Raw genomic sequence first — 26345 nt, 5'->3', positions numbered from 1 at the left:
CACGTTTGACAAATTTGGGCATCACTATACAGAAAGCTGAGTTTGTTGAACATTTTGATAAGCAAGACATGGGGGTTAGTTATACTGTATGCAAATACCCTTAAGAAATGTGAATTTAAGAAGATATGTAAAAACCGAGGGTTTTTTTAACTGTTTCTGGTCTATATCTTTCATTTGAGGGAGAATGAAGGAGCAGTTAGCGTCACCGCGATCTTTATAAACATCTCAGGTTTCTGAGCAGCAGCAGCAGCATTAAAGAAAAGAAGCAGGAAATACCACAGAGTCACTGACTGAAGCCACGGCTATTTACTACCACACCCACTGCCATTCAGATGTACACAATCCCCAACACCCCCCTGCATGACGACCTATAACCTTTTAACGCACACCTCACAACAGCAGCTGCACTAATGCACAGGGACAGAGAGTTTTACAGTTTGCTAAAGCAATCAGGCAGCAGCCCAGCTCAGGGATTGGGTACAGGGGCCACAGGTTGGGAGGTTAAAGAAAGAGGGGGGGCTTTGATTGAAATCTGGCATTAAATCACAGCTCGGTCTCCATGGAGAGCGACATTAAGTGTGTCCAAGACAAATGAGGATCATTAAAAGTTTGAAAGGAGATCTCTGAGCTGGACTGCTGGCTTCGTTCTCACCCCACATGGAGGAACAGGCTTAGCACTAAACACAGATGCTACAGAGTCAAACACATCTTAAGGGGGAGAGTTTTCAGACGGACATTTTAATCCAAATGTATGACTTACTTTTGAATAAATGTTTGACTCAAAACCTTTTTATTTTCTCAGGCATTTGTTTAATTACAGTGTGTGTGTGTGTGTGTGTGTGTGTGTGTGTGTGTGTGTGTGTGTGTGTGTGTGTGTGTGTCTTTACTTATATACTGTATGTGTGAGGTTTGAGCACAATCTATAATAACACATCATCATTTATTTTCTGATAATATTTTGTATTATTAATCTGAATCTGCAAAGCAACTTAAGTCATCAAATAAATGTAGTGCAGTGGAAAGGACAATAGTTGCCTCTGAATTGTAGTGAAGTATAAAGTATCAGAAAATGATATTTAAGTATAGTATTTGAACAAATGTGTGCTTACATTCCACCACTCATCAAACTAAGAATATATCTACTTTATCAGTTAAGACCCCAGCAGGATTCAAAACGACTTCAACGACACAAACATAACTGCAAACACTTTCTATTTTCTCCATGTGTTTCCTTAAAAACAAGTGTGTGTTCGCTGGAGTCACATAAACAGGAAACAATGTGTGTGAGACCGCAACAGAGTGTGTGTGTGTGTGTGTGTGTGTGTCTGATCACACTTGTATGTCTTGTTTGGTTTTCTCGATTGTCTTGTTGTGTATCCCTATTTCTATTAACACTTATGTGTATGCTGTTTTTAATGTAAAGCACTTTGGGTTTACATCTAATGAAAGATGCTATACAAGTGAAATTGACATTAAGATTTTTCGTTTTCCGGGTGTCAACGTGAGCGATAGGATGGCTAATACATTACTAAAATTGACTGTGCATGCTCAGGAAATCATAGAAAATTATTTAGATCTCCCCCTGTGTTTGCAGTCAACTAAAACTAAAACTCTAAGACTACGACCACAGACCCCGGTTTACCTGAACAAATAGGCCCTGGGTCTTTCAGAGGATCTCCACAACTGTGGTGGATACAGGTACGCCATCCTTTCAGACAGTCATGATAACACACCAACGACAGTCAAAAAGCTGCTCTCAAAGCTTAGTTTTTGCACTTTTATGAGCACAAACAAAAAAGTAACACTTACAATGGAACAAAAATGACCTCTGGATGTTGTTGATCTTATAAAATTCTGCCAAAGTCTACTGAAAAGTCACATTTTTCCCAGTGAAATTTGAATATAATTTACCTGCGGATCTGTGGGCAAACATGGGGGTTGCATGTCCGGTTGGTCTGTGGCCTGGGCAGAGATGCACAGAGATAGTCGGGGTAGGCCTCGTTATCAATGGTGCAGAAGACCAAACGAGACTGGTAGCCTAATGGAGGGAGGAGAAGGACAACTGACTTGTATCATTTTCCAAGAACCAGGATGAGAAATACTGTATAGGTCTGCATTCAGGCATGTTTTAAATTATTGTCTGACCTGATCCGCACTCTCTGCTGCAGGTAGACCAGGATCCAAAGCTCCAGTAGTAGCCCTCTCTGGAGCGTCCATTGGGAAGATAGAATTCATACTCCACTCCTTGGTTGGGCTCCTGGCTGATCAGCTGAGAGGACAGGGTTGGATATAAAGATTAAACTCCATTTACAAAGATTGAGATCATTCACTCATATTCTTTTGCTAGTCAAGATTCCTGGTCCTTGGAGGAGAAATCCTTCCAGATTTTCTGATTCCCTGACCTTTCCTCCACAGCGTTGTGGAGATAGGTTTTACGGTCAGTTTTCCCTGAAGTGTGCTGTGTATATTCATGGTCCTTAGAGGTTAAATCTTAATGTTTTGCAAATGTTTCTAAAATGCGTCCCAAATTCCTACTTGTCAACAGGATAACTTATAATCTAATAACTATATTGCAATAAAATAACCTAAAACACCTTTATGTGCACAATAAAGGATGTGTCGTTTGGATTTTTAGTTGCCTGTTGCCTGCTCTCCACCAACTCCTGAGGGAAATGTAACGTGAGTGTTCAATATGTGGTGGTTGGATCACTTTTAATGAGACAAACAGCTGGATGGAAACGGATAACTTTCTTAAGCAGGACTTTACTGTTCTCCACACTTCATCAGCTCCACAACACTTCCCGGTTTCTCACTCACTGAGGTAAATGTGTGGAAAGATTATTGCCGGAGAACTGCTGATGTAATATAATTAAACATGCACATATGTAAATAATATCTGTGTAAACACAGATATTTTTTATAGGCAACTGTATAAACATTGTAATTTTTAGTAAATGAATGAACTTGTAAACCTTACAGGACTATCTGGCTCTTTAGCTGCTAAATGCTCCACTATGTTCACAGCTAGGTGCTAACTTTGTCTGCATTCTGCTTGGTGCTGTGCAGGTAGCGTACGGTGGTTTTTAAAACTTCTTTTGCTGACAACAGCTGCCTGCTGTGGGCGGAAACTACAGGTATGCTATTTAAACACTGAGAGTGAACTCAAACAATGAGTATAAGGCTCTGCAGAGCTGAGGGGAACTGCACAGTTCTTTTAACAATGTCACTTGATCCTTTGTTATTATAAAACATATTGATTATATATGCTTTAAGGACAGATTTGGAGTTAAATATTTGAAGTACAGTTTGAAAGACCAACGCTGTCTCAGTGCATGTTCGATCTTACCTCAACAACAAGGGGCTCGGTGGTGGGGCCGCGGCCGATGATGGTTTCTGGGACGTTGTCCCCCTCAGCTCCTCGCTGGTAGTACAGCATAGTTCCAGCAATGGGTGTCGCCCTGGAAAACTCAATTACCCAGTGGCCATTGAGGTAGTACTCACCACGCAGGTTCTTGATAGCTGGCCGTGCACAGAGGATACAGTCATTGTATGTCCAGAATACAATCAAACATACTACGGAATAACAAACAAGCCGTAAACTATTTCTTCTGATCCTCAGGCCCAAACGGAATTTGGGGATTTTTCTTTTTTTTTTATTTTTTTTACAGTTTTCAGCGCTCTGCGGAATTTAGTGGACTGCCTGTTTTGCTGCTTGGGGTGGAGATGTGTTAACATTCTGAATATTTTTTTATTTGTTTAAAATCTGCCGAAAATCTACTGAAAATCGGTGGAAGATTTGTGGAATATCTGTGGGGAAGTCTGTGGAATTGTGCTTCTGCAGATTCCGTGTGGCCCTGCTGGTCCTTTAATAGTTTGTTTTCTAAAAAAACTAAAAACTCACCAAGGTAGTTGCGTGTGGCCACTGTTTCTCTGATGCTGATGGTGGTGGCTCCAACAGGGATGATGAACATCTGGTTGTAGCCTGAGTTGAAAATGAAACATAACTCATTTCACACATACAAACTACAAGATGCTGCAAACTCAGACATAAGAAATCTACATGTGTGACTTCCTGGGACCTCAGCGAGAGGGAATTAATTTGCTGATGTGACAATGAAGAAAACATCTGTAAGTGTGTTCCCAAGGCAAAAATGTGCAGCGTACCAGTTGGAAGGTCGCGTACAGAGAAGCTGTTCTTGACTTGGTAGCAGGACTGTCCGTTCCCCCCACACTGCAGGCAGGGGTCTTCCTGCTGCGCAGACTCCAACACGTTGTCACAGCCCAGACGCTGAGGAAGGAAAAAGTAGGGAAATATTTCATGTGCAAAGAAAAGTCAGTGTCATTTATGTTGTCTGCTGCAGTTTGCAAAACCTTTAACGGTTATAGGGCCTTATCTTATCTTACTTATCTTAGCACCCGGCGCAGCGCAGTGCAAAGCCCGACGCAAGTGTCTTTAAGTCTCCCGTCCAGCGCCCACATCGTTTAAATAGCAAATGCACCTGCGCCCATCTGTGCGCCCATGGACGTGCTGGTCTCACAGGGAGGTGTGTTCAGGTGCATTCTGGGCGTATTGCTATCTTGAGGCAGCGGAAAGTGATCGCGCCATTGACCGACAAAAACCTGGTCTGAAGTCAATAGCTTAGCATTAACAGCATTAACAGCCAATTAGTAAAATCCACCTAGGCTCGTGCATAGCGCACGGACACTATGCTTGTTACACACACAGGGAAGCGCAGCAGCAGCACACAAACATGCAAAAGATTACAAATAAAAACATTACGGTGCAAATCCTCCATCATAATAGCAATGCGCCAAGGTCCAAACACGCCTGGCTTTTAAAGGGAATGGGAGATGACTCTCCGATTGGTTTATTGCATGTTATGCCCAAAACACACCTATGAATTAATGAAGACACTAAGTACAACCCTTTTGAACCATGCGCCTGGAGCACGGACCCTTTTTTCCACCGTCAAACTAGCAAAAGTGGATTTGGACACGCCCTAAACACACCTGCGCCAGGCGCTTCACGCCGTGCGCTTAGATCGTTAAAATAGGGCCCATAGTGCGTTGTCTCTTAAGGATTGAATTTGTCTTTCAATCCTCTAAAGTCAAAGACAACAGAGCTGGCTCTCCCAGGTGTGCAGTGTGATACATTGGCCTTTCTGTCATTATTGGCACGGCGGTTAGTGTTGACCCACTGGAAATCTGTCAAACCGCAATCACACTCTAAGTGGACAGAAAGTGTTACGGCTCTATCTCAAACTTGAACAACTCTACAAGGGGCTATAGGGCAAAAATTCTTAAGAGTCTGGAAAAAATTTCCTCTCTTACTTCCCTGAAACCCTCCCAACCCACCCTTTTTATTTTTTAGGTTTAAATTATTCTTTTTTTGATTTTCTGTGATGTGTGTTGTCTTTGGATTGTGGTTTTATATGTATGGTAATCTGTTTGTATGTAGAGCTTGGTGTATTTTTTTCCACTGTGGTGTTAATTACTGTGATTTGTGTTGTGATAAGTAGATAAGTATGTTGAAAAATCCCCCCAAAAAAAGATTTTTAAATAAATAAAGATAACAGAGATGTATTGGAGAGTTTTAGTGTGCAGTGATGACCTAAAGGCGGTTTTCAATCCTAGCAAGGTAAACATTTTGAGAAATACTTACTAAAAGTGCTGTGTGCATGACTATATTGAATTACAGTAATAGCCTGAAAATGTTCAAATGTTTAGCCTCACATATTGATATTGATATTGTCTTTAAAAATACAAGAGCAGTACCCTTTTAGGTATTGTAATGATAATATAAACAATAGGGAAATGCAATGTATTTCTATAATTCACCATTACATACAGGAGTTCACCCATTTGTGGCCGGGTTGGCTCAGTGGATAGAGCAGGCGCACATAAACATAGAGGTTTATGCCTCAACGCAGAGGTCCAGGGTTTGAGTCTGACCTTAGACAATTTCCTACATGTCTAGCCCCTTTCTCAACTAGCTGTCCTATCAATTAAAGGCAGAAAAGCCCAAAAAAATGAGTTCAGTTGTTTACAATATCTTCTTTTTCAACAGAGTAATGGATTATCAACACAAAAATAACATTTGCACATGCAAAATGTGCTAACTCAACTTTACTACATAAACCCTCAAAAAGGCAAAAGTCCAGTCACAGAATTGCTTGTTTCAGAGGCCAAACCAAACCAATATAAGAGCTGGTTTAACAAGGCGTTAAGAGACGGGTAGACCTGTGGGGAACACAATGTTTCTGTGAAAGTCGCAATCTCGCAACCACGCAACAAAAATCTGAAAGTGGAGGTTAAATAAGTGAAGGTTTCTAAAGTAAAGACATAGTAGAGGATAAAGACGTAAGATAAGACGGGAGAACAGAGTGTCCCCACAGAGGAGGTGATTAAGACAAGATGACAGAAAAAGGTTTCGTGAGAAAAAGGTTGCTGCGATAATTACATGAGAACAGAATGAGAGCAGAGCGAGAGTTTGATTTTACCACATAGTGAAACTAATCTTTCACCCTGCGGCTCAGTTCCACTCACTGTGCCTACTCTGATTAATGGAGTGATGCTGTAAACCAGGGGTCTTTAATGTTTTTTTTAGGCCAAGGACCCCCTCAAAATTGAGTTGCATATTAAACTGGGCCTACAATAACGTGTAGGGCAGCCTAAAGCCTTTATACATACATACAACCTTTTTATGGTGCATACAATATTAAGCTTTTAAAATAAAAATTCTTGGCATACAGTATCAGTCAAAAGTTTGGACACGCTTTCTCATTCACTTGAATGGGAAAGCGTGTCCAAACTTTTGACTGGTACTGTGTTCATATATTTATACACTGGATCATATATTTATCATGTTTGAATATTAAAATGTGGCAAAGTGAATTCTTAAGCTTAAGTGTCTCTTTAGATGGGCGGCTGTGGCTCAGTGGTAGAGCGGTTGCCTACTAATATATAAAAACAGTCCATTTACCTTTCCTAAAGAATGTTGGATTCATGTTGATATTTTCAGACATATTTTAATCTTTTTTTTAACCAGCAAACAATAATTTGGATGCCCCCCCAAGGACCCCCTAGGGGTTACGGACCCCCTGTTGAAGATCCCTGCTGTAAACCATCTGAACCTCTTCAGCAGGCCTGCCTTGTTGCATGATCCAAATTTTCTTCAACACTTGCCTTTTTTAACGTGTATTGCTAGCTCGAAGTTCGTTGTTGTTGCCGTTCTCAAACTCCAAAGCGAACAGTTTGAGAACGGCAACACACAGAGAACGAACATCCTGTCGTTTGGATTTTTACGATTCTGATGCCGAACCGGTACTAAACTAAACCGATTCTTGAAAAACAATCAAAACATCAAAGATGTAACATGTTTACTAGGGTTTCGGTACCCAACCCTACGCATGAGCCACCTGGAGATGGAGATTAAATCTCGTGTGTGTGTGTGTGTGTGTGTGTGTGTGTGTGTGTTCATTTTCATGTGCGGCCTACCTTGCAGACTCCCTCCACACAAACATCCCTCCTTCCAGGGTGACAGGGCGTACCGTCGACCACAGAGCTGCGGTGGCGATAGAAAAAGTTCTCTCCTCTTGGCATGCAGTTCAGCTCACAGGGGTTCTCAGCTGTCAGAGACAGAGGCTTATTTTAGAATAAAGGTAATAATGTCCCAGTCTGACCTCAATTCATCTATGTTACACAGTTGTGGACCTTTGTATATGTATGTTTATAGCAGGCTTTTGAAGCCCAATATATGCTCTTGCAAATCCAAAAGCTACTACTGTTACGTTGCTTCTCACCTCCATAATATGGGAGCCACTTGTAGCTTTTCCCCTGGAAGTCAGTGCCATCAAACTGGGCGCACTGCTCTTCACGGAAATCCTTGGATCCCTCGGGACAGTCCTGAGTGGAGCAATGGGAGGCAGCGGAGACGTGTCAGACGACAATTAAGCACAAATACTTAGTCAAAGAATATATATATGGTTTAGTTGATTAAGTAACACTCAATATTAACATATGATACATGAAAACTGAATTTGTTTCAGATGTGTTTGTTCACCTGGATGTTGCAGGTGCGGTAAGACTTGTCTGGTCCAACACAGTTGTGTCCTCCATCGGTCCTGTGTGTAGAAAATGAAGCATCAATATGTGACGCTATTGGATGCTGCTTTTTATAGATTAACCCTGATGCTGGACCTGATGTTGAGCAAGAATTTTCTTCTTAAAACACAGGGATGAAGTAGTTTCCCCTCGCTTGAACCGGGAAGAAAAGGAATCTGTGATGTCTTATCTGCTTTATCTTTGTGAAGCTGCAGGAGTCGAGTAACAAAAGCCTTATATGATTATAATATGAATACACTCCGTTCTAAAGGACTACTCCAGTGGTTCTTCGAATAAATTGGGGAAACTGTTAGAGACATATTAATAAGAGGATGGTCAAAAGTGAAGCAGAGATTTCCTGACTTTTAGTAGATAAAGCTAAAAAAAAAATCCTACATCTAGATCCTACATTTCCCATAATGCAATAGCACAGCACTTTCATTCTGCCTCCTGAACCCCAACACCTCCAGTTTGTAACTCAGACTTTTGTTCTTCTGATGAAGTCTCAAGCCTTAACTGAGACAACCTTGATGACATAAGAAGGGTTATTGTTTTCAGATTTTTGGAAAGATTATGCAACGATTTTCACATGCTGAGTCGTACTCCTCATGACGGGTAAACTATAAAATTGGGGGGAATGCACCTTTTAGCAACAAATGTGTTTTCATTAGCCCTTATCAATGCTGTAAAAATCTGCTTTTGCAACTGTTCTGACTATACTTTAATTAAAACCTTATGGGTCATCATTGTGACACAGAAACAGTTAATGACTAGGTGAGACAGCAGCGCACGTATGCAAATACAGCTCAGACTGTCTAAATAACAAGTTTCAGCTCTTACATTAAGTGGCATTCCTCTTTAGTCTGTGCCTGTAATAAAAAATAAAAAAACGAGCTCTCAGCAACTTCACTGTTGAGCCCAAAACCCACACAAACATCTGCCCACACGTCTCTGAGCCATGAGACAGCAGGCCGCTTCGCCACCCTCCCTTCCTGCCATGCTGATAACTCGTGATTAAGGCACCTCTAAAAGTACCTGCCCTTAAGCTCTAAAAAACAAGACACGCTCCTGTCAGCACGCCAAAACTGAAACTAAAACATGTCCAAACACTCAGTGACAACATCCAGCTATCAACTTTTCACCTGCGAGAGGAAAAATAAACATTTGGAGCACCAAAGCTTTCAATTTAAAATGATACATAACAGAAAAGCTCAATTATTGACCACAGGAAATTAAAATAGATTATATTTTATGAGGTCAGGTCATTTTCTGCTCAAATTAATGTGGAGCAAAAGGGAGTTCCTGTAAAAGCACCCAATGAGTCAACAGCAGTCTAATCATAGTATTTAAAGGTGTGATTCTGGCAGACAAGATATGACAGAGTTCAGTGGTGGAATGTAACTAAGTACATTTACAAGTCCAAATGTTGAGGTACTTGTACTTTACTTGAGTCTTTTCTTTTCATGCCACTCTCTACTTCTACTCCGCTACATTTCAGAGAGAAATATTGTACTTTCTACTCCACTACATTCATCTGACAGTTTTAGTTACTACTAGTTACTTTACAAATTAAGATTGTTGCACCCAAAACACATGTAGTTTATAAAATATAATGTTTTACTATAAATGAAACTACCCAACAATATAACGGCCTACAAGTCCAGCTGAAATGAATAACTGATTAAATACAAAATTTTCCTGCATTGAGTATGTTTTTACTCAATGCACTTTTACTTGTAAGGGATCTGAATACTTCTTCCACCACTGACAGAGTTCATCCGACTAGGTAGCAGAGGGCAGGACTTCTTCCCTGTTATTCATCATTCAGCTAAAGAGGGGAAACAGACTGTGTCTGACTCACTGACTGACTGCATGGATGGACATGTTGAAAAGCGTCATCTCAGGGAGATCAATGGAAAACATCCCCATAGATCTATCAGGACAGAACTACTAGTTTTCCTTCCCATAAATGCAACTAAATATCCACCAAGGTGAATCAGAAAACAGTTTGGACATGTTAAACAGCTCATAATAGACATATTCTGCCTGGTGGGCAAAAATAATTAAACTTGTCCTTTTTTATGAATTCCCTGAGAGTTATTGCTCAATAAGTGAGACACACCTACATTCTGCCAAGTGTTTTACGGCCAGGGAGACTGTTACAGCAAACATGATGAATGACATGCAACAACTCACCCAGCTTGAACAGTAAAATGCTGCTTACACATTTATGCATCCGTCATAATAATCTAAGAACACCATATGTAATAATACATCAGTCACATTGGGCATTTTTCTGCAGAACGAGTTCAAGAAGATAGAAATGAAATGGTCCGCCAGTGCCTACATTGGTATTTTTGTTTATTGTGATGTCACGTATCTTTAAATGCTTCATATCCCTAAAACCAGTACAACATAAGCTAAAAGGTTATGTAAGTCAGAAACCATAATAATTAATAAAAGTATTGGAATGGTGACATAAATCATAAATCGGACATGTTCAAATTTTACTAAATAAAACACACACAACATATTTATCCAAACGATTTCTAAATGTAGAAATATGAACAAAATAGTTCTTAACATTTTCTGGTGTTTGAGTGGAATGGCATTTTGATAGTTTCATCTGCAATAGAATTGTGTCACCGGACGTCACATAACGTGATGACGTCATCAAGAGTGTACGAAGTAATGACGCGAAAGACAGAAGCCTTAGCTTTCTGCTGCAAACAGAATGAATGCTATAGCTGTTATGGTTTTTATTTTAGATCATTTTATACATGCTCATGTAATAAACAACCTCCGATCTCTAAGGGTTAAGTAGATTTCTCTCCTAATACTTCCTACTTTGACAGGGTCTTGAACACACCACTTCCCACCTCATGAATCGGGATCACTTTGTGGGTTACATGAGGCAACATGCCAGCTGGATTCCAGCCACCACAAGAGCTAAGAACACAACATTTACAATGGAAGCTGGCAACAACACTCCTCACTCTGTCCTGTTCAGTCATATGCTACAAAACAACCTATAAATGGACAAAACCATCTTTAAAGAAATAAAAAACACATGCAGCAAAGTGAACTGATGAACTTTTCTTTTCTTTTTTTTAAACCACTTGTCAGCCAAAACAGGGCAGATAGAAATGTTCACTTTCCATCCGATCCTCTTCAGCAGCCAACACCCAGGAAAGAGAAGTCCTTTTAATGTTAAAGGGCCGCTCCCTGCAGTCTGTTTTGGATGTAAGACAAGCCCAAGTCCTTGTGACTTCAAGGCATTCTTTTAAAATCAAGATACAAGCTGTGCCCATGAACCTCACAATTAGCTTTATTCACACAGGGGGAGAATACAAACCTGTGTGTATTCAGGGCCTCACAATGAGCAGAGTATGTCCAAGAGAGGCTGAGTGCGAGTGCATGTGTTTATACAGGCTTGTTTATGTGTTATGCAGGTGCAGTCAAAGATCCTCTATACTAGTGGTTCTCAAACTTTTTTTAATATTGTACCCCCTTTGATTGTTTTTTGTTAAGCCAGGTAACCCCTGACCAGCGCAAAAACATTTTTGGTAGAGTTATAATACAGCGCTGGCAATGATAGATTCACTAAACAATAACCTTGTAACTGAAAACATTTATAGGCTACATTTAAAATGTTTAGAATCCATCACTTAATTCATTCATTATTATAGTATGATTATTTGAGGAATTATGCATGACATATTTTTTAATTAGCATTTTGTTAAGAAATCTCACGTACCCCCTGCAGTACTCCAAAGTACCCCCAGGGGCACACATACCCCCATTTGAGAAAGACTGCTCTATACTAAAGATTTCAAGCGCCAATGGTAAATGGGCGTGGCCTTGTTTAACAGTGTAGTGAACGTTGTGTGGATGGATCAAAAGTTATATTTGTATAATTTATTAATATTTTCTTTTGCTAACATTAGATATTTACACAGCTACAAGTCATATTAAGCATTACGAACATTAGTTGTGTTAGGGCGTTCACGCACGTTAGTTATCGGTTATCGGTGTTGCTAGATCTCGCGACAGTTCGGTCCAGAGACAGAAACAGGTCTCAAACTAAGTTAATTTTCCCCTGATGTGTCTGAAAAAAAAAGCCATTTCAGTGTCAGAATGTTCTTGAGATGTGTGGCTTGTGAGGAATGGGATATGATATGAGGAATGACTATGGGGCGAAAGGATCGGTCATAATCTGTGTTCACGTTCACTTCTCCCGTTGGACTCAATACACACGGACCTGCCGCCAGTCTCCTAAAGAGGCGTGGCAGTGGAGAAACCCACGTGACACAGAAACAGGAAATGACATTGAGTTGGGGCGTCTCGGTTCTAAACCGTCTCTGGTGCAGTCATGATAGTTAGATACAGGCAGGAGACGTACCTGAGGGTGATACAGCGTCTGGTTCTCATGGTCACTCCGCTGCCACAGCTCCGGCTGCATTCTCCGTAAGGACCCCATGTGTCCCAGTGATCCACACTGGGCACCTGGACACAACACACCAGTTTATACACTCATCACAAGGTTAAAAAACAACAGCAACATGAACCTATGTTATAATGCTTTTTTCTTTTAATAATAATGCTTTCAAACCAAATCTCATTCAGTTTCAAAGTGAATTCTTTAAGCCAACATGGGCGAGAAATCATTAAAGTGAGCAAATACAATTATTTGACAACTGCACTATTATACTACATATTATACTATTTATATTTTATGTTATGTTCACACAGCATGTTACGAACAAAATAACATGTCATAAATACGGTAGTAAAACTTGGTTTGGTAGCATTCGGCTCATCACATAGAAATCCCACATATTACAGAGATTAGGATCCAGGAAAAAATATATTTTAGTGAGAGCAGTTATGTCGTTTCGTAAAAAAGTAACTCTTGAGGTTTTTGAGTTCGTACATTTTGTACAACATGAAACATAAACCTGAGGCATAAAAGTGAAATACACTCATGTTCCAACCAAAATGTCCCTTATACACCATTCGCTATTATATTTATCATCAGGTTGGGTACACAATGTGTAATGTTGGATTTAGTTTTATATAAAGTAGGAATTACACTTTTTTTTTTTTTGGTTCTTTTTTTTTATTACAATTGAATATTCTACAGATTTTTTTTTCCCCAGATATTTTATGTCTGACACTGTTAGATGTGCTGCTCCTTGTCTTGGCCAGGACACTCTTGAAATCAATTATCATAGTTAATCAATATTCTGTTGATCAACTATCGATTATTCGACTAATCATTACAGCTGTACTTTACACCTAAAATAGTGTATAAACTGCACTGATTTAAATTTTCAAAAACACATGGATGTCTCAGGTTTTGGCTTTCATAGTTTGTTATTTTGAGCGCGTATTCATTGTCAGTGGATCCACTGGGAATTTACCATGAGCGCTGGAGCCAAGAGCAGCTGAAGGATTACCAGAGGCAGGAGCATCTTCATTGTTCCCTGGAAAAAAGAAGAAAAAAAAGGAGGAGACATCCAGAGTTAGTCACTGTGACTAATAGAGGCTTTTTCACATTGAGCAACAAGCAAGGGCAACAAGAAACAGTGGGAAAACAGGCCAGCACACACACAAACGCGCACACACACACACACACACCCACACACAGACACACAGACGCACACACACGCACACACACACACAGCAGGATCTATCTTCTTATCTGATCCAACAACAGAAAACACAAAACAATAAAAAAAATAAAAAAAAGTATCAGCTTCAGTTTTGGCTGACAGTCTGTTTATATCAGTCTTGTTGCCCTGCAGCGTTTCCTGAAATATTGCTGAAATAAGTACAGAATATAAATCCGAGAGTGTAGTAATTACTTTTATTTTGTTTAAGCAGATTATCAAACTGAACGTACACAGTAATGTGGTTTGGTTTGCAGCCCCCGACCACAGCAGAAAATCAACTGCTACATCTGTGGGTCTAACGTTAAGGTCTGATAAACACACTGTATGTTGAATATGTAAATTTCAATGTTGGTTACCACCACACAATGCTGAGTTTAGAGGTTTGGGAAAGAAAAATATACATTGTTTTTTTTTTTTTTTCAAGCCAGAGAGGAGAAAGTAATCTAGAGTCAACGAATCAATTAGTCAATCAACAGAATAACCAGAAGCAATTTTGATCATTTATCTTTTTTTCTCAGTACTTTTTTAAGCAAAAATGAGAGAGAGAGAGAGAGAGAGAGAGAGAGAGAGAAGAGTGGGGTCGGCTGGAGCAGCCAAACCCCCTCTGACCCTCTCTGCCGTGATGACCAAATGCCCCGGCAGTGAGGACAGCGTTACACTGCAGCCATGAACACCACACACATGTTTTTTTCCAGATTTCTTCGTGACATTTTTTTGGTGGGTTTTTTTGGGGCATTTTTAGTCAACCTTTTTTGACATTTATGACACTTTTTTCCAACGTTTTTGCTGCTTTATCCAACATTTTTGTCGCTTATTTCCATGTTTTTTTTTCAGGGTTTACAGGGTTTTTTTGTGACATTTTTGGTGTTATTTACTTATTCTTTATTCATTAGGACTGCTGGCGCGCCTAACACTTGCCTATACTGCCTATGCCACAGGCCGGCCCTGAGCCAGAGGGATGGTTATGTCAGAGAGGAGAGAAGACAGGCAGTCAGCATGTCTGGTCTGTCTCAAACACTCACACACACGCTGCAACAAACACCCAGCATTGAGCAAGTTAATGTTGTAATCCTTCATAGCTGGTAGTAATCTTCTGTCTGGGCCAACAGCATTCATTTACACCTCAATAGCTCTGTACAGGTACAGTAAGGAACCCCACAACCTGATTACTAGAGCTGTCCCTATCATTGTTTTCAGTTTTTTTAACATCAATCAATGGATCATTTCATCTATAAAAAGTCAGAAATTGTGATAAATGCCATTACAGGTTTCCAGAACTCAAGGTGACGTCTTCAAATTGCATGTTTTGTCCAATTAAAATCAAAAGAGATGAAATACACTGATAAAAACAGAGAAAAGCAGCAAATCCTTTAATTTGAGAAACTGGAACTGATGTTTGACATTTTTGCTCGATAAATGACTTTAAATGATGAATTGAATGACAAAGCTGTTCATTTTATGTCCATTAACAGATCCATTAACCTGCTGATCTATCAGCATTCTTTAGTTCAGATACAAATCAGTGTTTTACATTCAAACTCTTCACTTCAAGTGCCTTTAAGAAGACAAACTAACTACTGTAAAAACAAACTACTCAACACATACTATGTTAAAGTCAACGCGTACATTGGAAACTTAAAGAATGCATTCAAGAAAGCCATGCTAAGCCATAAAACCCAATCAAAGCCACCAGCTCATCACATTTGTGAAACTGGATCCAGCAAGTGTTTGGCTTTTTATTGCCAGATAAATGACTCAAATTCATATAATACAACCCCTTCTCTTGTCAATTTCTATTAATTTAATCGACTGATCTGACCGATCACCTTCTCAGTACACATGATGATATTCTTCATCCTGAGTACAACCAACCACTGGAGCCATTAGAGAAATCCTGCATCCCTCACTTTGTATTGTACCAACTCATAAAGCCTTTGACTTCAGGTTATATGAGCTTTTTATCCCACCCAGTTAACAATTATTCATCAGTCAGTGAGGGCAGGCAGTGGCTTGTGTTCTGTATACTGGCCAACAAGTCCTGTCTCATACTGGCAGCTGGTCATTCTGGAAAATCATCAATGGATCCTGTAGAAAATTGAATCATTGAATAAACTGACTGTGTACTGTTTGAGTTCCCTACCCTGAAGTGTCTCTGTGGGCTCCACAGTGTGGTTTATGCTAACTTTATTAAACTTATATATATTTGATCTCCTATGGAATCTCCATCATATTCCACCTTAGTTTTTTTTATCTCATATTGTGTCCCTTTATTGTTCCCTCTTTTTTTTGCGTGATATTCATTTCTGTACACGATTTTGTTTTTCTACTCATTAAAGAACATGTAAATGTCAAGTTTGATTCAGTCAATCTATAAACACACCTTCTAATTAAGCCTTCTCCCAGACTGACAACTTATTTTTCATCTCCTCTAATAGATATTTCTTTCTTCCAAAATGTGAGGGGGAACAAATGGGGTTTCGTTCAAAAAAAAAAAAAAAAAATCCGTAATTTAAAGGAAATCTGACATAAGAAGAAACCTTGATGAAATCACTGGGCTACTCACCCTGTTCAGTGGTCTTTTAATGCGGATTTCTGGAGTCCCAAACGAACCGCCGGTGGATCCTCCAGGCAGGCAGGCAGCAGGCAAGCAGGCAGGCGGGACCGTGCAGGGCGCAGCGGGGCTGGGACTGACAGCTGCTTTCTCTCCGGGAGCTTTGACTTGGAAGTTGCGTCTGAAAAAGAGCTGCAGTGTCCTGGATATATGAGTAGGGTTATCTGGCTGCAACCTCTCCCTCTCTCTCTCTCTCTCTCTCTCTCTTTCTTTCTCTCTCTCTCTCTCTCTCTCTCTCTCTCTCTCTCTCTCTCTCTCTCTCTCTCTCTCTCTCTCTCTCTCTCTCTCTCTCTCGCGTCCAACAGGAAACCGACCAACAGCGGCAGAAGAAGAAGTAGAAGAAGAGAGAAAGTCCCGTCGGTTGAACCTCCTCCGCGGCGTCATCAGCGCGCTTTTAAACCACCCGCTCCTCCTGACTGACAGAGATGGGCATCCTTTACGCGCAGTCTGTAATTTCACCCTGTAAAAATAACACATAATCAATGTGTTCGTTGGTTGCACGGTCTCCATAACAATATATATCCTCCATTTCGTTCATTCCCACTTTGCTGTATGTCATTATAACGTTCTCCCCACTGTACATACCGTACAAGTAATACCAGGGTAAACTTCCAAAGTCCCTTCCCTTGTTTTGGGTCCAATGCGAAATCCAATTTTTTAGCTGAAATGGGTCCCAAATGTTACCTTACCCCTGTTCACTGGATCGTATGTTTAGTAGGACTCAATATAGGATGATTTAACCCTTATGTTTTGTTGAGATGAGGCTTTACTTCCTCAGCTAGTTTTGCAAGCATTTGGTCAGTTTTTGCTTGTTGATGACGCAAGATGAAAAGTCAGAGCATCAGTTTTACACGTTTTTTATTCATAACTCATCACAAGGGGACCATGAATGGCTGTACCAAATTTCACAGCAATCCATCCACTAATTGTTGAGATGTTTTGAAGAAAACCTAAGATGGTCAACCTCATGGTGGTGCTAGAGAAAAAGTTGGGAGGATCACCAAAGTCTGGAGGATTCAACCTCTCGGGACCAAGAATGAATGTACAAAATGTCACAACAATCTATTCAATAGTTGTCAAGATATTTCAGTCTGAACCAAAGTGGTGGACCAACTGTCAGACATAGTCAATTATGGAGTTATGCTGCAACAAATAACAAAAGATCCTTATCCTTACCTTATTAAAACCCAATAAGTAGAACTTTTCTTTCGACACAAACTGGGCTTGCACATTTGATGAAGGTGACAAAACAATGTTTAGTATGTTTTTTAAGCTTTAAAAAAAAGCCCAGTGTTCTCCACAACCAGAACATTTGGGTTAAAAAAAGCATCTTGATCTTTAATTTTGTGTTCTCAATAATTCCAAAAAACTGATCTGAAATACATGAAGGCTCTACACTAATTTGACAATTTAATTGTAATCCTGAACATGTTGCACGAGAATAACATAGAAAATGGATTATTTTTGGTTTTAAAGAGGAAACCACCACACTACCAAAGCTGTGTTTAAACATCTTCCAGTATATGTTTCCCAAGAAGAATTTACCCCTCCCTTCTTCTCTCTTCTCTTTTGGGGGTGAGGTCTTTCTAAACATCCCAACTGACTTCTGTGGGCTCAAGTAAAACAAAAAAAACACATTTTGGGTGTAATGTGTACTTGTCTTGAGCTAACCGTCTACTGTTTCATTCATACATTCAGAAAAGGGTGTGTGAAGCAGCTTGAGAGCCACGGTTAACATTTAAATAAACCAAAAATACAAAACAGTTTTTAGTGCCAATTATGCCACCAAAACCCATTCAAGGCACATGTTTGTTTATCTGGTTAAACTAAAAGATAATTTTTCATGTTTAGGCCAGACTGAATGACTCAGTCAGTGTAAATGTTTAAAATCACTTCCCAGGTAACCATGACCTTTCTAAAGGGATGGAAAAAGGCCAAACCAAACTAGACATCTACTTATGTGCCTCAGTGTACTGTATGGTTGAAACACTACTTAAGTTCAATGGACCATCAAACACAAAGTCCCATCTTAACCTTTTTAAAGAGAAAATCCACTATTTATAACTCCCAAACTGAATATAATGTCAATCCTATTCTCCAAACAGCGTGTGCAGCATAATCCAAGTGGTTTGGAACACATTTTATATTACAGTGCACAGTATGAGGCAGTGGTAGAGGAAGTAGTTATTAACTATGTAAAATGTACACTGCATTGAAAATGTTGTTGAAATAACATAAGCATTGTTTGTAGAATGTATTAAAAGTATCAAAAGTAGGCCTACTCAGTGCAGGAAAATGGCCCCTGTGAGTTATAAAGTATCATATTTTTTGTATTATTATTGTGGATGCATTTTGATTATGTAGCGGGTCAAGTTGGAGCTATTTTTGTATATTTTTTATATGCTGTTTGGAAGTTTAATCAATAACAACACATCATATTATATTAACAGATTCTATGTTTTATGTGTTAAATCTTTATTTGTAAAGTAGATACATGTAGTGGAGTAAAAAGTACAATATTTACCTCTGAACTGCAGTGGAGAGAAGTGTCATCAAATTTGAAATACTCAAGAACAGTTCCATTTGTACTTGAATAAATGCACTTTCCACCACTGTTATATGGAAGAGTCAGGAGACAGTGGGGTGAATATTTGACCTCTTACTGGATGTTTTAAGCTTCTCTGGCCTAAAAATAAAATTAATCTGGGTTAAAAAATGGAACCAACTAAGGCTGATTCGGTGTGTTTGATGGTACAACAAAACTTCCCCTTCACATTAGTTTCGTTTCTGACTCTCGTGGGTGAAAAGATAACACCTGAACTACAGGTGAGATTGTTTTGTCAGGTTCTGTTTCCAAGTTCAAGGATAAGCTTTGGACCCTGAACTTTTTATATAAATAAGAGTGTAGCTTGTAGAGATGGTGTGTGTGAATGGGTTTGAGGTGTCATGGGACAAATTCAGTGACATACCTGTGATAGATATCGGCTAATTCATAATCCAGAGGATGCTCCTGCTCTCATCCAGCCACCCTTCCCTTGAACACACAATATTTTTCTACACAAATATTCACACTTAAATGGGACAAGAAATACAGTTTATAAATCCATTTAGGCCACTTTTTCTTTTTTTCTGTTATCAAAAAGCAATGTCAAAAGTATCACGGTTACGTTAGTAAGTTATATAGGCTTAATAGAAAATAAATTGTTTTGTCATTACTATGCTATGGCATGGGTTGTGTAACTTGCAACTTTTACATTGGCCTTCAATATAAAAATAATGGTGATAACTTATTTAGAGGTTGCAGGGGCCAGGGTTAAATGGTTTATTGTAACATGGCCTTACTGGATACGCAGATAGGGGAAATGACAAATGCAGCTCTTAGGTATTTGACATGGAACACTAATGGCATCAATGTATTATCAAAACGTAAAAAGGTACTTAACTTCCTGAAAAAAATCATAAAATAGATATAGCTCTATTGCAGGAGACACATTTGACCGATCGTGAACACGCTAAACTAACCCGACAATGGCAAGGACAGGTGTTTTATGCATCTATATATAGTCTCGATTAAGGGCAGTTGCCACTCTGATTGGTAAAAATGTACCTTTGTAGGTAGATAATGTTGAGAAAGACAAAGGCGGCAGATACTTGATACTTAAAGGTAGCCTGACAAGCCAGACCCACATCAAGATGTTGGGTCTGGGAACTCACCATTGACAGGGCTCAATCCAAGGGGCGGGATAAACGGTTGTCTTTCAAATTCCCTCTGCACGCAATAGGATAGCGCTACAACCAACCAGAGCAACGAAGAAGGTAGCGAAGCTAGTTGATAGATTAAACTTTTGCCGTATCCGGTCGGCAGAACTCCGAAAACATCTTCTTTTTTTAAGAATGACTTCAGTGCCATTCTTTGTTCTTTTCTCAAAGAAAAGCTTAACTCCAAGTCTTCCAGACGACCGCTGTTCCCAGCAGCAGCAGCCATAAGCCCGCCCACCGACTCTATACGCGATGTGATTGGCCTGACCAGAGTTTGGTTTTTCCAGCTCTCAAGCCAACGGAGAGTTGCTAGACTGACCCTGGCTGCAAATTTAATTTGCTGCCACTAGGGTGCGGCTACCTTAAAGGCTTTACAGTGGGTGAACCTATTACATTGATTAATGCCTATGACCCCAATTATGATTGCCCTCAATTCTTCAAAAATGTGTTTCTCATGCTTGAATGCTCCTCAAATGAGCTCGTTATAGGTGGGGATTTGTATTTAGTTAGGAACCCGGAAAAGGACCGATCATCTTCTTACCCCAAAACTCTAACCCAAGCTGCCAAGGCACTTAGAAGAGAAATGGCTGACCTCAAAGTGGTAGATATTTGGAGGGAAATGAATAAAACGCTACTTGAGTACTCATTCTATGTGAATACCTAGCTATGACTCATTCAGACCACGCTCCTCTTTTTAAATTTTTTTATTAATGTAATACCTAATACCACCACTATTATGTTATAGTTTGCTGTTTGAGGGGGGTATGGTGGAGGGGCATTGTTAATGCGGTTTGCATTATACTTTGTGCTGCCCTCTATCTCTGCAAGAAAAGAACATGAAAATAAATGAGGAAAAAGTCGTTTTGAGACATTCAAGAAATATACTTATTTGCTTTCTGTCAGAAATATGACCCTACAGCCTGGATGGTTAGCTTAGCTCAGCATAAAGAAAGGAAGCAGGGGGGAATAGCTAGTAAGAAATAGGAGACTATTTCTACTATAGCTATTTCCCCCTGCATATAACCTTCTCGTAAAACTATAACTTGCCATCTTACACTTTGTTTAAAAAAAAAGAAAGACATACTAATTAGCTAAATGCTATCCATTTACTTCTCTACATTAAGTTAGCTGACTGCTAGCCGTTTACCCGTTTCTGTTAGGCGCTGACACACCAACCCAATTATCGGCCATCGGACAGTCTGACGAGGTCAGCGACTCGAGTCTGTTCGGTGTGTTCTGTGCCGTCTTCAATCGGAGGAGCCGTCGGCCTTCATTTGGGCTGATTTGACTTGTTGAATCGGCCAGTTGGCAGTCGGACTCAATGATCAATCTGATTGGTAGAGTGCTAACCCGGAAGTGACGAGCGGGATGAGCGTGACGAACGCCTCTCAAAATCTGACGAAAATCTTTTAAACTGACCTTTGTCGATCTGAAATGAAGACAGATTCAGCAACTGTATAGCCTATTTCTCGTTTAAAATGTTTTCAGAAACACGTTTCGGTTAACTATTTTCGTAAAATACGAGATCGTATTCCGAATGAGCCGCCATTATGGTCGGTTTTGAAATTCGGGAGAAGCCAGACCCACGTTCTTTACCAACTCAGGGAGGCAGTCAGTCCGACTGCCTTTTCTGCCGACGGTCGGCCGTCGGGTTGGTGTGTCAGAGCCTTTAGGCTAAAGTAAGCTTACCGAATGCTAGCCATTTACCTGTTTCCGTTAGGGTAAAGTAAGCTAACTGACTTGCTAGCTGTTTACCCGTTTCCGTTTGGCTAAAGTAAGCTAACCGACTGCTAGCCATTTACCTGTCTACATCATCCATGGTCTCCATTAGGCCAAAGTAAGCTAACTACTAGCTGTAACTTCATATTTAGTTTATAGACACGAGAATGGTGTCACTCTTTTTATTTAACTCTCGACAAGGAAGAACATAATGTTAAACTTACTTAAAGTTAAAGTTTTCTTAAATAAGTTGTTTATAATGTTTGGTTAAAAAAAAGGTAAATCCATAGCCTATATATTTAAAAAGACATTCAAGAGGATTCAGATTCAATAAGCACATTTAATAAAGGATGCCGGTTTAATAAACATCAAAACCTCAGTCTTTATAGTGTTCAGGATGTAAGATGCAAAAAGCCTTCAACAAGAGTGGTTGTCAGTTTCAGAATTTGCAGGATTTAAACTTTATTGGAGTACATGAACATTATGTCCTGCGACCAAGAGTGGAGGGAGGCACCTCAAAGTCTCACAAGGTTGAGGGCAAGAAGGGATTTGTATAACTTCGACTGTACAAACACCAAAAATAGGTGACCACCCACTACTCCTGGGCAAGGAACAACTAAAGAAATATCATTAAATAAATCTTTACCGGGGCCGTGCAGCCTGGCTTCCAGGCATGCTGTTCTTTTAATAATAGAAACCTAATGAGCACAATGCCTTATGCACAATCTTTTTCCACTTTTGAAACCCCCCTTTTTTAACCAGATTCCACATTTTCCACATCCACAATTCTGAGAGACCTCCAGTTTTTATTCCTGGTCATTAAGTCTAGCCATGGCTTTAAAAGGAGCCCTAAGCCACAGGATTTACGTAGGTTAACATACAAATTACTAAGCTTTACATCCATTCCCCTCTAGACGTAAAATATAAACTACACATATGCAGACAGAAAAAAACACTTTCTATATGTTAAAGAAACAGCTGTGCCCAGATTAGCCTTCATGCCCACCCAGTATTTAGAAATCCTCTGCAACAAGTTTTTCCATCCACCTTGTCCATTCTTGTTTTCCTCCAGGACTCCAGTACACACAGGTCACGTCCACCTATAGTCATGTTTTCATCCTGTTTGTGGGCTTTCAGAGCTGCCGGTTTAGCTTCTGCGCCTGTCTCTCCTTTGCATTAAAAGCATATTTTGTGTCCTGTAGCTGTTCTATAATCTCCTTGGCCTCCTTCATCTCGACAGCAAGCTGGTTGTACTTCTCCACCAGCTCCTGGTTTTCGTTCCGGAGCTCCACCACCAGCTGGCTCAGCTCCTCGCTCTGCTTCCCGCAGTGCACCTTCAGTTGCTCCATCTCCGACAGAGTCTCCTCCATGCGCTTCACCAGACTCTCCAGCTTGTCCTTTGACATCTCTGAAATGGTTTTATTCACCTTAACAGGGGGTTCTCTTCTTCGTGTCCGAGCTTTAGCTCCTTTCTCCTGCGTTGTTGAGTGTCTTGAGTGCACTTATTGCCAGCGATTATTGAAGTTTAATCCTCAATTCCTTACATGTCTTATTTGGAGCAGACATACCTCCCTGCACACTAATCCCCTTAGCAGAGCTATCCTGGGAAACCTCTTAATGCACAAAGGTTTGACACACTGCCACATCGTCTCCTGCTTAAGTCCACTCCATACAGAGGATGGCAGTGACTGGCAGGTTACCTCAGTTCACTCTGTAGTCTCAACCACCTGTCAGTGAACAAGCTTAAAGGCCTTAAAAAAAAAACATGACATCTATTTTAACATCTGCAAGGAAAGAGAAACAGAAGATTCAAATTTCTCTCAATGGGGATTCTTCCTCATTGAGTCTTGTGGAGGAAGGGTAAGTCTTTTCTGGGAAAGCAGCTCAAACAGCTTCAAGTGCATGGTGTAACCTACAGTAATCTGAACAGGACAGGTGTTTGGAGTGGATGCAGGAGAAGCCTTATGGAATTAACTCTGTAGTTGTTCACTAGCCGAGCCACAGGACTCACCATGCCAGAATGAGGCCTCACTGAGGGCATATTAGGTAAGTCACAGTATGAGGCTAAACATTCTGGGTAAACTGCCATACTGTGCCACTGTCCCAGCCAGCCAGGCCAAACTGTCCCCATGGTGACAGCTAATGCGTCCAGTGTGCAAGGCAGTGTGCCAACAGTTCCCATCGGCCAGTTGGCATCGGGGGGACGGCGAGCGCGGGATACCAGTACATCAGCACGCCGAGGAATTTGCACAATGTTCCCACCGTCTGCAGAGATGCTTTACATTGATTCCCGGGAGGGTTTGCACACGAAACTGGCCCATTTCTGTGACGTCCTGTTGTGTTCTTTAACCCCCCCTATCAGGGTACAAAATAAGCACCATCCACCAGCCAAATGCTGGTAAAATATGTAAGTGGCTGGTAGATTTTCTTCACTCACCAGGCAAAAAAACAATGGTAATCTATTGAGTGGCTGGTAAAATTGGAACATTCACTAGCCATTTGACGAAAAAGTGAATTTTGCACCCTGCCCCCAATGTAGCACAAGTAACTAGATTTCACAATTATTGTTTTCCGTCAGATCGTTTATAGATCTCTAGATTACCGACCGCACAAGAGAAAGAAAAGAGATGAGGGACTGTGCTTTGTTGTTGCAGGGGACAGTCAGCTGTTACACAAACTTTTCATTGTTACCCTCATAGTGTTTAAAATGTTCTTGTGACAGCAATAGATAGAGGCAGTGATGTTTCCTGTACGAGATTCTCACGCCGCCTCAAAACCGACAGCCAAGTCTGATCTCCGCTACACGATTGGCCACCGCAGCGTGACATTGGGTTGCGTTTTCCCATTGTTGAATCAGTCTCAACTTTTCGCGTTTTTTCGACTCCCCCCCACCCCCCCAACCCCCCGCGGCCCCCATCGCCGCAGCCTAAACGCACTACCCCCATTCAAAACGAATGGGCTGACCTGCGTTTTTGCCAGACTGTCTGAGGACCGCTGCAGTGTGTGTGTGAATGCAGCCTGAAGAAGCTGAAGAATATAAAAAAAAAAAAAAAAAGACTATTTTAAGTTTCATTATTTATTTATTAAAAAACAAAATCTGAATTGAATAACCTTGCATAACACACATATGCATGTGAAGGACAGAAAAAAAGCCAGTCATCCAACATATTCCCTTAAAACAAAAAGAAGAAGAAAAAAAAAAGTTTCCTCTTGGTTTCTTCTCTGCAAGCAGGAGACTCGAGTGCAACAACAAAAGAGCAATCAGTGCAGCTTGTCCTTCGCCATCAATCTGCATTATCTCATATTTGAGAAGTCAGAGTTTGGGTTCATACACATCTCAATATTCATACAAGATCTCTTTTTGATTAAAACGTTTGTTTTTTTTACTTTTAAAAATAGAAAGTTAAGCAAATAATGCTTGATAACTGGAGATTAGGTTTTCCAAAAATGTTCACAAATTCAAGCATCGAATTAAATTAGAGCTACAATCCCTCATTCATCAGGACTAAGCTCGTTTTCCTCAAAACACAAACAGAATATCAGTCAAAAGTTTTCACACTTCCCCCAGATTTTCCTGTTCTGCGTAGGAACCCTGTTAACATGTACCCTCGTGTTTCAAAAAGTACAAAGTTTCTCTTCTGCATATCTTGAAAAACAATGCGACAGTATCTGCATATGGTCCAAATAATTGTGTTTGATGTAGCATAGTTCAAGACAGCACCAGGAGAACATCATGAGGGCAACTATAGCCTAAAGGTTCAGAGTTTGTGACCAGATGATCACAGGTTACAATCCCTGGACAGGTTGCAAAAAACAAAAAACTAATAAAATCTCAGTCAGGGAAGAGAATGAAAAGCACATTTCTGTCCCACAATAACAACTCTTACTACTAGTACTACTACTGAAATGCCCTTGAGCAAGGCACTGAACCTCTGACTGCTCCAGCAAAGCTGCTCAGTGGCTGACAGTACATGACTGGCAAGTCTCAGGTGTAAGTGTGTAAGTGGGTGTGAACTTTCCTCCCTCTGCAGGCTCTGCCTTCAAATGTGATTTTACATAATAAAAAAAAAAAAAAAAAAAAGTGAGGGCAGGAAACATGGTGAAATCGCTGATGAGTCAGTGTCACAATTACACTCAAATCTTAGTTATGGAGGCTATAAATTTGTCCACTATTAACTCTTTTTTATTTGCTCAAAACATCACGTTCAGTGGAAATCTTTCGGGGTGTGAATCGCTCTGGCTTCAGAGCTGTGGTTTTTGTGCGTCTTAACCATTCTTAATAGCGGTGAGGAAAGCACGTCTGGTGACTGACAGCTCATACATAATCAAACTACACATTTACCAATGAAGGCTTTTTAATCTTGGGTTTAGTTTAGGGGGCAGGGTCGGCGGTGGCTCTGAAGTCGTAAAAAAAAAAAAAAAGGAAGATATTTGATCCAAGTCTTTGAAAGGAGATTTAATGAAACCGTCTCCCTTTC

At 40.3% G+C, this 26345-nt stretch overlaps 2 protein-coding genes across 4 annotated transcripts in view; both read right to left on the bottom strand.

The window, feature by feature from the left end:
• paplna (papilin a, proteoglycan-like sulfated glycoprotein) overlaps positions 1–16425 on the bottom strand; it is a 33671-nt gene extending 17246 nt beyond the window's left edge. The window contains exons 1-12 of one of the 2 annotated variants that reach the window (XM_078277467.1): positions 16342–16425; positions 13527–13589; positions 12506–12609; positions 8063–8123; positions 7803–7905; positions 7498–7628; positions 4165–4288; positions 3902–3982; positions 3347–3519; positions 2146–2269; positions 1912–2038; positions 1643–1708 (exon numbers count right to left, since the gene is read on the bottom strand). In XM_078277467.1, coding sequence (XP_078133593.1) covers positions 1643–1708; positions 1912–2038; positions 2146–2269; positions 3347–3519; positions 3902–3982; positions 4165–4288; positions 7498–7628; positions 7803–7905; positions 8063–8123; positions 12506–12609; positions 13527–13583 — 1151 coding nt within the window. In that variant the 5' untranslated portion in view covers positions 13584–13589; positions 16342–16425. The remainder of the gene's footprint in view (positions 1–1642; positions 1709–1911; positions 2039–2145; positions 2270–3346; positions 3520–3901; positions 3983–4164; positions 4289–7497; positions 7629–7802; positions 7906–8062; positions 8124–12505; positions 12610–13526; positions 13590–16341) is intronic. The other variant, XM_078277468.1, reaches the window with a different exon arrangement.
• Positions 16426–24927: 8502 nt separating this feature from the next.
• Positions 24928–26345, bottom strand: part of psen1 (presenilin 1) — a 20995-nt gene continuing 19577 nt past the window's right edge. For both annotated transcript variants that reach the window (XM_078277544.1, XM_078277545.1), the window contains exon 11: positions 24928–26345. This exon is cut by the window's right edge and continues 717 nt beyond it. The gene's annotated coding sequence lies outside the window, so the exon portion shown is untranslated.

The sequence above is a fragment of the Sander vitreus genome, chromosome 20, assembly GCF_031162955.1.
Source record: "Sander vitreus isolate 19-12246 chromosome 20, sanVit1, whole genome shotgun sequence".
Lineage (NCBI taxonomy): Eukaryota > Metazoa > Chordata > Actinopteri > Perciformes > Percidae > Sander > Sander vitreus.
The sequence above is the reverse complement of the archived record's forward strand: the minus strand, read 5'-3'. Positions and strand labels throughout refer to the sequence as shown.